Consider the following 11,475-nt stretch of genomic DNA (forward strand, 5'->3'; position numbering starts at 1 on the left):
GCTTATCCATGAGTATATTTTCACATTGCATACTATGGCTACTTATAAAGAACCAATGAATTATTGCACATAATCTCATATCACCTGTGACTTATTTCTAATATTGCTTCTGTTTCAACTGCATAGTAGCCCTATACCTACTATACCATTTTTCATTTTACATTTCCCTTTTCCTTACTTAACAGAAACACTCCAGGTTCATTCTATATGTGTCTCTTGAATCAGTTTGATCTACCTTAACCTTTAAAATGTTTCCCCAGAAAATGAGAACACATTTTGAAAATGTAAAAGGAAGAAAAGTGAGAAGATTAATAAAAAAATAGGCTTTATGTTCTTTGGGAATATATTTATACTAGACATAACTTACTAACATCTTTAAGCATCAACATAGTGCTAAAGATATTCTTCTCTAGCTCCAAAATGCCTTTAACTTAAGACATTTTTCTTGAACAGAAGAAAGAAAATGCTTTGTTTGGAGAGGTAATTTGCCTGTCTGGAGTTCCTAATATTAAGCAAGATATTGCTAGAGCCAACATAGTTAGGTCTATAGAATTATTTTCTTAGGACTAGCATGGTTTTGAAGTGTGATTAGAAGAAAAAATTGGAGCTAGAATCAGTTGCAAGTTCTTAGTATTATTCTGGAAAGTTTACAAAGACTCATTAACAGTTGTAAATGCACTCACAGCCTGTATCATGGGAAATAGCTGGGGGCCTCGTGAGAGAGCCTGGGTCAGAGCTTTATAAGCCTGCTCCGGGCACATTGCACTTAAGGCTGGTAGCCTCTTGAGGCTCTACAGAGCTTGTGGCTCTGCCCTGGAGTCTGGTGAGTGATGGAAATACTTGAATCCAGGGCAGATCAAATCACGTCATGTAGTATGTAGGATGGAAGGCAGAAGCTATTTCATGACAGATAACTCTTTATGAGAATCTATGAGGCTTAAAGAACACTTGTTGAAGGTACTCAGTTCTCCTGATTGATGAATATGGTAGTGTTTTAGATAACAATCTCTGACTTCTATTTTCCCACCTGTCTATCATTCAACTCTTTCCTTTAGAGTTTACATTCAAATAGAAATCAAGTTGTACTTATATGCTGCATTCTGGAATTGCTAAGAAATTGATTCCACAGAATAAAGATAGGAAGAAAGGAATAGGAAGGAAAACAAGAAATATGCCTTCCAATTTTCATATGATTTAGTAATAAAGACGACTCAAATGACCACCAAAAGGCCTTCGAGATAAAGATTTAAAGATCTCATATGCAACAGATGAAAGGACAGCATTTTCACTATAAGATTCATTTAGGAAAATACAATAGTTCTTCATATCCTCTCTAATGATCTTGTGTAACTTCAGTTTCTAAAATGCTTTAGCACAACAAACATCAACTCTTGGGATGCAAGCAAAGTAAAATTCAAGCTTCAGAAAATTGGCTACCATATAACAAGTAAGATGCTTAAAAGGTACAACTAAATCTTTTTTAACTATCAGACACTGTCCAATAAAGGTCCATCTCTCAGAGTTCATGCATATGAAAACAATGATAGAAAGGTATTTTAATCAAAATTTATCTAATATGATTTTTTCTTGATCTCTGCTCTTTATGTGCTCACATTACCACTAAAACATAACTAATTTCAGCATTCTATAATGTGTAATGTTCCCCATGTATAGATCGTAGGCATTAACTACAATATACACATTCCTTTAAAACCTGGAAATATAAAAATGATGACTCAATGTAGTAGCTAAAAAATCAAGTAAAAATGACTTCACAATTGATATCAGGACACCAAAATATTGGTTAATTGTTTAGAAACTTTTTTCTAATAAGTACAAAAGCCTTTACAGGAAGATAGAATTCTTTAACTACTTAAACATCACAATTTAGTTAATTCCTTCTAAAGTATTTAGTGTTACTTTTGTGATAAAGGATGCTACAAATTCAGTTTATCCAACACAGGATCATTGACCATGAAAGATAAAACAACTTCTCCTCCTCCTCCTCCTCCTCCTCCTCCTCCTCCTCCTCCTCTTCCTCCTTCTCCTTATTTTTCTTATTCCTTTATGCAGATGTCAAGTAGAGATTATAACCAATCATTGTTCAGTTTGTGGTTAATACGTCATGCTAAAAGTACATATTAAAGAAGTAATTTCTTCAGCTTCTCATATGCAATAGTGATAACTACTATGAAAAGATAGGATAGACAAACATAGACTTCCTATTTGTAAACTATCTACTGAGTCTTTACATGATCACTATGGCTAGGTCTTCTAGGAACGGCTGTCTCTTAAAACCTGGAATATATAATTCATAAAGGTCAGTCCTATTATTATCTTGACAACTTTACTGTGTCCAATAGGTGGCATTACATAAACTCTTATTGCCCTGTAGAATCAACCTGTATCTGGATCTAGTGGACATAGTCTAATGTCGAAAAACTTCCCATTAATTATTTTTACTGCAGTTATCCATTGTTCTTTTTCTAATTTTTCATCGTAGGGAATTGTCTGATACTTCATCCCTTTGTATTTGTCTGTCTAATGTCTTATAATACTTTGGGATGCTTCTTCCCTATAGGTAGATGGAAGCAGGAATGTGCAGTATGATCAGGTCCTCATACAGCTCAACGTCTGTCCTTGGGTCGACTCATGAATGTGGGTAGAATCTGTATTCTGTACCTAAGTGCTTGGGTTTCATGGCATTGACTTGTCTCTATTAATATAGACTAGAAGGATGAAAATAAAACACAGACTAGGAGTTCATCTATTGCCACCCTGACCCATATCTGTAGTCCTATTTTATGAGACTGTGTGTTGGGGACTAGATCCAGCTGAGGACAAAGCTCAAGTAAGATGGATACAGCAGGCAACGCAAAGAGGATTCCTCTGGACAGCATTTTTCAGCATTTCTGAGCCTATGAGAGTATATGGTCTGTATCTGTGTTTGAAAGACAGATCACAGACTGAAGCTGCTTCTCAGAGCAACAAAATTTATTTATATTCCTCACACAGCAGTGATTACACCATTTCATATTTGCATTTCAAAAATTTCTAATACATACTTATTCAAGGAAAATAAATCAAAACATTTTTAGTAGTTATAGCCTCATGTTCAATGGTCATATATCCTGTGCCAGCTTAGACCAAGTTTAAATAAGTGGGGTAAGAGAGGCTTTAATCTCTGAGTCATAGTGTTATGGTTACAGGTGTCAGACAGTTGGAAGTCTGAGGAAAAAGATCTTTTATATTCAATTTTAATAAGCAAACAAAAACTACCAAGGTGACCTCCTTTAAGCTTTTTATTTCTTATTTTTATTTCTAATACTTGTATTTGTATAGCCATACACTCTTTATACTCATTGCATCATTGTGTAAGAAGAATGTGTTCTAGAGCCTACAAAGCTCCTTTATACAATTTGTTTTACTAGCAATAGGTTTTCTTCAGGTATTTTACAGTCCCATGGGGACCCTATTTACCCAGCTTTTCCATGAAGCTAAAAATCTGTGAAAGCCATGTCCCTTTATTATTTTTTTATCAAATTCCAGTCTCTACAAAAATCACTATCATTATTATATTGATATTTTCCTAAAGGATGAACTAAGATTTATAATGAAGGTAATGAGGGTTTTTTGTTTTGTTTTGTTTTCCTTTTGGAAGGTACCAGAACTTACATGCAGGGCTGACATTTGCTTGAACTATTGGAGAGATTTTACTGAAAGCTTCCTGTCCTTTTTTTTTTTTTAATCTGACTTAATTTCCATAGTACCTAGAGTTGTATTCACTTTCCTTAATTCTTAATTTTCTAAACTCTCCTGCAATTTATTTCTTTCTATAAATATAATCAGACTGGTCTATTTGTGGAAGTCTACACAAACAGTCTTGATTTGTCCCAAATTTTGATGTCAAGGTAAGGACATCCTGTTTAATGGCTTCATTAATAAAAACTTTGTTTTAACCTAAGTATTGTTTCCCATTCCATTTTTCTCTTCCATAACATCTATTAAAAAGTCAAAAGCAAGGTAAATAAGGAACACCAGAAAAAGTTGGAGACAATTACATCCAGAGAAAGTTGCTAGGCACCTCTCTACTGAGTGCAAGAACTTTGTCAGGCAGTCTCATCAGCATGTCACTGAATTGCTCCACCAACTGGGATTGCTAACAAGTCATCTTTGCCACTTTGATAACGTTTCAAGAAAATATTAGCCAAGTAAGTTTAATTGGATGTTAAAATCCACTCGGGGCTGACAAATTTTAAAGAACCTCAATTTTAATGGGTGCAATGTCAAATTTCCCATATTTGTGAAATTTTCATTGTATTGGCAAACAATTTTGAAGGAAAGAGGATGTGATTTCCTATACTCTTGGAAGCACTCTGTTGTTGTGCAGTATAGATAGACATTATCAGAGGCAGACCAAGGAAAACATTCTCTTTGTTCACATCTCTTTTTTACACTCAGCATTCAGAGGTTTCTCAGTACGTTTTAGGTGGTTTTTAGTAGCTAACTCTCCTGAGCCCCTCCAAAAGTGTAGCCATATCAAACTCGCCTTATTTATTAAGTGTTTTTGCACTCAAATAGGTTAGCTACAGCTTGGATCATTTTTATGAGAAAATGTTATTTTGCTTCTCCTTCATCTGTCCTATTTTTGTTACCAAACATATTTATTGCTTATTTTACATGCCACTTTAAAATGAGCCAACATTGTGTAACCTTCATAGAAATGCAACTCTAGGATTCCCTGAGGTCAACAGTTAACATGTGGATGGATGATAATAGATGCCTTTTCCTGCAATGCATCACTAAGATGTACTGATAGTCAAGAAGTAGAATATCATAACAATTCCCCTACTAGTCCAAGATGTTGCCTAATGTACTTCTCAAGAGCAGTTAAAGGTTTCTATTTTTAAGAAATACTGCTTAAGATGTTCAGAAGAGAAAACACCATTTAATGTACAATTTTGATATTTAATTAAGGTTTCTCTGGAACTCCACATCCTCAGATTTGGTTTATTCTTATTTTGGTAAGTCTTTTTTGACAGTACTTGCTACTATTTTGAGTCATCTAAACTGAAGAAATTAGTGAAGATTAATGCTTAATTCATTTAATCTGTCCAAAGTCAGTGTCCTCTTGGTCTTGTTTATGCATATGATCCGTATTGACCAGTAAGTCTTTAGTTCTTCAACAGTAGGAGCTATATATTACCTGCTGTTATTACCAATATTTATGATAGAGAAGAAGCTTGGATTTTTGATTCCACCAAAATATTTTCCCAAACATGAATATTGTCTAGTTTTTTAATCTGTGTTTCATATATTTATACCAACTTTCCCAAATTTCAGTGAATACCATGCATAAAGACTGAGAAACTCTTCAGATCAAGTGAATGAGCACAGAACTCAAACTTTTTCTAATATCTTTTCCACATTTTTTTTGTTTATGATACCTTAGTTTAGCACAAAAGTTGTATCTTATAGTATAGTTTAATATAGTTATCTATGATTTGTACTTTAATTCCTACATACACATTCAGTAAGTTATCCATACCTTGATTCCATTAGAAATGTGCTTGTATTCTGCTATGAGAAATAATATATCCCATGTGTTTGAGCTTTATGTTCTAAATACACAGTTGATCTTAAATTTTAAATGTTGAAAACCTTCGAGGTGAGAAGGGAGCTTTAGTCATCTTAATCACCCAAATGTGCTGTTTAAAATAAAGCTATTGTTAAAAAGTGAGTCTGTACTGTTTTAGAGTAGAAACCGTTTGGAGGGTGGGCTTTAGCAGTGTGAGTAAACACCACATCCTATTCTGTAGCCAGAGTAGCAATGCCACATGAGATATCATGTAAGAAGTGCTATGAATGAGCAGGTTTTGTTTTAACTTCCATTACAGTTTTCTGAGGCAATCCCTTTCCAGTGTTATGGCTACTTCTAAACATAGTAATGCCAGCAGCTTCTTTTTCATATTGATGGATCTTCCAGGACTGGAGACTTCTCATTGCTGGACAGCAATTCCCATCTGCTTAATTTACCTTCTTTCTGTGCTGGGCAATGTAACCATAATGCATATTGTCAAGTCTGTGCCCAGCCTTCACACACCTATGTACCTGTTTCTTTCCATGCTGTCAATGGCTGACCTGGGCCTCTCAGCTTCTACACTGCCTTCAATGGTAGCTGTTTTTCTACTAGGCCAGCGAATGATAGGAGCTGCAGCCTGTTTTATGCAACTCTTCTTCATCCACACGTTTTCAGTCATCGAGTCAGCCGTTCTCTTGGCCATGGCTTTTGACCGCTGTGTGGCCATCAGAGAGCCTTTGCGCTATGCTACCATTCTCACAACAAGACGTATCGGGGCCATTGGACTGGCTGTGGTGATCCGCAGTGCTGCCCTTCATCTGCCTTTGCCTGCACTCCTGGCAAGGTTGACGTTCCAGCCAGTCAGTGCTCTATCTCATTCGTACTGTGTTCATCCCGATGTCCTGAGACTATCCTGTTCCAGCACACTTGTCAACAGTGGCTTTGGGCTCTTTGTCATGCTCTCTACATTGGGGGTGGATGCTGTGCTAATTCTTCTCTCCTATGTGCTTATTTTGAAGACGGTCCTGAGCATTGCTTCTAATGCTGAACGGCTGAAAGCCTTCAACACTTGTATTTCCCACATTTGTGCTGTTCTTCTATTTTATACCCCACTGGTGAGTCTATCTATGATCCACCGCTTTGGGAAAAAGAAACTACCAGCTCAGGTATACATGCTTCTCTCTTATCTTCATTTCCTTATGCCCCCAATGCTCAACCCAATTGTCTACAGTGTCAAAACCAAAGAGATTCGAGTTCGCATTCTAAAGATGCTCCATCCCAAGAAATACTGAAATATTATTGAACAGTTCCTCAGTCCTAGGTAAAGACTGTCTGATTGAGGACATTCCAACAGAATGTAGCAAAGTGTTACCTTCACTGGATCATCAGCCAACACATTACTTAGACTCATCAACAAGAATATAGAGTGGATTCCTCTATTCATCTAACCCATAACTGATCCATGGGAAAAATTGTAATTCTTAATATTCAAAAGTCAGTTTCGTCTTTGAAAACATTATCACAGGATAAGTTCTTGCATCTCAAGAGCATACACTGTCATGTAAAAGTGCACAGAGTATAAGAATGGGTGTTTGCAACATCTAATGTCTGTTTCTGATAAACACTGTGCAGTTCTGAAAACAAGCTCAGGCGGGTCTTATTTAGTTGTCCTTTCAGAAATAATGGCAAACTCAGTATATCATACCTTTGATTTATGTAATAGCTATAAATTGGAAATTATCTCTGAAATTTCAATATTTCAATATTGAATATTTCAATATTCTCTATCTTTCTCAATTGAACTAACCCCCATACTCTTCAGTGTATACATGGAAAATCCATGTTTTCTAGAATCACTATAGCTATTGACTTGCTAACTCAAGGTACAACTCACATTTCCCTTACTCCTTTAGGAACAATGTTAGGAAGTAAGTAGATAACATAGAAGGGTGTTTTATGAGAAATGGCTCATAAATATATCATAGCCACTGAAATTGACTTATCAATGTGTCATGGTCCCTTGCCACAGTGATTTAACTAACTTCCCTGATGGAATTGCTTTAGTGATAAAACAAATAGCAATAGGTCAGGTAGGGAATTCACTTAAGTGCTAATGCTACAAGTCAGATCATACTGCAAATTCATTTGAAATGCTATAATAGGAAAATGGGAAGCAATACAATGCCAAAATACAAATTGCAAACTATATATTTACTATGAATAAGCATTTTGAAGTACATTAAGCTACCTTTTGATTAAAGTATAAAACAAAATAGAATACAACTTTCTAGGCATGAAACACTTAAAGAACTGGAGAATGACACTGTGTAAAAAAATACTTTTTCAATATGTCTTAAGTCCTTGGAGCAGAAAGGAGAATTGTACACTGAGAATGCATAGCAGAGTAAGCCCATTTGATCACTGTGATTTTGAGCCATTCTGTATAAACCAAAAGCCTTACTTGAAGACTATTATGATGAAACATGTATAGGAAATTGGGTATTCCTGATGACGATCATATCTCTCTATCTCAGTTTGTGTATTCTAGACACAAAACACTTGTTAAGTGCTCCGGGAACATCTTGCAGTTGTTGGCAGCATGCTTCACAATAACTATTCTTCAATCTGTTTGCAGCACCCACTGTTCCTTCTCCCTTGGCAATACTGTCTCTTTTCCTTTCTGACATAGGTACAGATCTAGTATAATTTCACTGGGAATACTTATGATTACCTGCCTGCCACACTTTCCTATTGTCCAAGCAACCCTCTTCACATTCTCATACCCCATGCACGTCTACTTCACTAAATTTTATGTTAACTTTAATAACATTACCAAAATGACATTGGCATGAGATAAATGACTCAGATTTATATGCCATGTGCTCTGTGGTAAATTTTTCAAAGGTATAAAACTTTTGGAGCCATAATCCCAATCATGATAAATCATATATCTGCTAACTGTACAAGTCCCAGATGATCACTTATGCTTCTCCTTCATCTTTCCCACAGGCAACTCAAATACATTAGTTTGTATTAGTTTCTTCTACAGTTGAAAACGTATGAATCAATAAACTAGATTTATTTAGTTTTGTTTTAATCTGTTTTCCTTCACTAAGTAGGACCATATTAAGATTCAGTCATGTGGTTTGTCCATTATTTACTTTTATTTTGAACAATATTATTAAAGTTACCTTTGCATAGATATATATTTACATTTTGTGTTATTTTTCTACCCTTATAATACTTCCTTAATGATAAAAAATGTTTAATTGTTTGAATTATAAGTGGCAAATTTCCCTTTTATTCATGTAGCTTTAAAAATATTTATTACTTCTTATTTGAAATTTCTTTCTCTAGCAATAAAAGTCCTAGGTCCTACTTTTTACCACTTACTTTGTCATCAAGCCATTACTCTATAGTTTTAAAATTACTAATGTTAATTATTACTAGAGATAAATTTACCAATTCAAGTATAATGTGCAATTATTTTCATTCTTCAGCTTGTGGTTCTCAAATTTAATGTTGCAAATTTGCATAGGTTGGTGTCTATTGATGAGGTAATATACAATTTCATTGCTAGTTTAAAATTTTTCAACTTTAGGTGTTACTATGCATAGCACTAGCATCCAGATACTCTGAGACATTAACAAAGATACATTAATATTTAAATAAACAGATTTATTAATATAAATTAATTTCACAAAGGTCTGAATCCCAATGTGTCTTGTTGTTGCAGGAGGTTTAGAGACTCCACTGAATTTGTTCCAGACTCCTTTTCCCACTGACATTCTCTGCTGACCATTGTTGCCTCTTTGCTATGAATTTTCAGGCTAGAACTTGGTAAAGATCTCAAATTCGATCTCACAGACTTACACAATTTTTGAGAACCCCTTCTTCTGCAGTTTCTTACCATGCAGTAGTTGCTCCATTTCAGATTCTCTGAAATCAGAACTCTATTCTTTTGTTCATGTACATTGCTGCTTTCAAAAAAACCACATTTCCATTTCATATTTAAAATACATTGTTATATGTATACACATGTCCATACCCACTTACCTTCCAACTTTGTGTCTTTTAAAAATTTGTTTAATTTTAATATTTTTATTATTAAAATTTAATACCATATATTTTGATCATATTTTCCACTTTCCTACTCCTTCCAGTTCCTCTCCACTTGTCTACTTAAGTATTTACTTAATTTTATATTGTATGTACACTTTGAGTGTATGCATGTATGTATAACTAACATGTACAGACCTCAAAGGCAGCAGATTCCCAAATACTGCCATTCTGAAGAGTTGTAAGCTGCCATGTGAGTACTGGGAAGTGAAGACACCTGCCTTAACTTCTTAGCCACTGAGACGTTCTTTAACCCCTATTATATTTGAATTTTTAACTGGCTGGATCTTGTGAGAAGCTTGTTCAGTTCACCATAGCTGCAATTGTGTTTATTAACCCAATAGTGAAAGTGACTTAAGCCTTTGTATATATAACTATACATATTTAGAAGGCACTATGACAGCATGATTATTTAGAAATACAGTAGCAGTACATTTATCCCTTGAGCTTAGAGTATCACTACTCATGGGTGTTGAGCATGTTTGCAGACCAACGTATGAATTCCTGTGGTGTAGTCTTCAAACCAAGTCAAAAGAGCCATTAATTACCCCATGATAAGTCTTCATAACATTGCACTAGTAAGTGTTATAAATTTCTGGTTTTATGTACATAATAGACTTGCCAAATAAGTAAGCCAGTGACTAAGACTGAGACTTCTGATTTTTCTTATATTTATATTGTGAAACATATTATTTCACCAAGTTTTATGAGGGAGTAACACCATTAATTATCTTCCTTTTGTGTTTAGTACTCTGATTAATTTCCTACTTTCTGTATAACTTTAGAGCTATATTTGCAAATTTATAAAGTTCACTTTATGAAAGCTTTATAGTTTGTTGCTTAGATTTAATGATAATAATTGATTAACTGTTTAATGAGTCATTAAAAAACTAGAAGGTGATTTTTATGTATAATTATATTATTTATTTTGTTATTTTAGTAAATAGTTGAATCATAGCTGTTGATTTAGTACTGACAAGTGTTCTGACTCTTTAAATAGAATATTTAATCCCCAATACAATCCTTTGTTTTAGTGTCTTTCACTATTCTGTGAATTCATTGGAATGACTTAGAGACTAAAATAAAATATTCAAAATTGAAAATTGTGTTATTTAAAAAATGGAAACAATAGAGATAATTTTTAATTCATATCTTGAAAGTAACGAAATAGGTACTCTCAAGCATACTAGGTATATTTTAGCTACTCTTTAAGGGGTCTCCAACAGCATCAAATTCAGATTGTTGAAGAACTACAGGACTTACAATCTCAACAGGGACTCTTTAGCACTTGTGAAACGTGATTTCAAAAGTATGGTTACATCATTGACTGCCACCAAACCTCATGGTACCTGCTGTGTTCATCAAGAGACACCCTGGGTATTGGCTAATATGTTGCAAAATTATTCTTCACTGAACACTCCCTGCCACTGAACTGCAGAGGAGGAGGAGGAGAAGACACGTTCTTTGTCCTTGTTTACCTTTGGGTGAGTAAATAATGTGGATTTTTAAAACCAAAGGACTAAATTCATCTTCAGAGATTGATAACAGTGTTAAAACATTTGAACTACAAAAATGAAGAAAAACCATTGACTATTTAAAATAAAGAAGGGGATTTTATTGCTTTAGATATCATGAAGCAGATGAGTGGCTTTCTGAATAAATTTTTCAAATATTCTATTTTAGATAGACAAATTAAATGTAAAATATATAATATATAGATAGATGACAGATAGATAGATAGATAGATAGATAGATAGATAGATAGATAGATAGAT

At 34.4% G+C, this 11,475-nt stretch overlaps 1 protein-coding gene across 1 annotated transcript; it reads left to right on the forward strand.

Moving 5' to 3' along the window:
• The first annotated feature begins 5,925 nt into the window (after positions 1-5,925).
• LOC114632817 (olfactory receptor 51G2-like) lies at positions 5,926-6,873 on the forward strand. The gene has a single exon (XM_028781421.1). The coding sequence runs from the start codon at positions 5,926-5,928 to the stop codon at positions 6,871-6,873; it is 948 nt and encodes a 315-aa protein (XP_028637254.1).
• Positions 6,874-11,475: the final 4,602 nt, after the last annotated feature.

The sequence above is a fragment of the Grammomys surdaster genome, unplaced genomic scaffold, assembly GCF_004785775.1.
Source record: "Grammomys surdaster isolate TR1022 unplaced genomic scaffold, NIH_TR_1.0 425, whole genome shotgun sequence".
In the NCBI taxonomy this organism is placed as follows: Eukaryota; Metazoa; Chordata; class Mammalia; order Rodentia; family Muridae; genus Grammomys; species Grammomys surdaster.

Bases quoted from the DNA above. Each gene is read 5' to 3' on its own strand.
- LOC114632817 (XM_028781421.1), top strand. From the start codon at position 5,926: ATGGCTACTTCTAAACATAGTAATGCCAGCAGCTTCTTTTTCATATTG.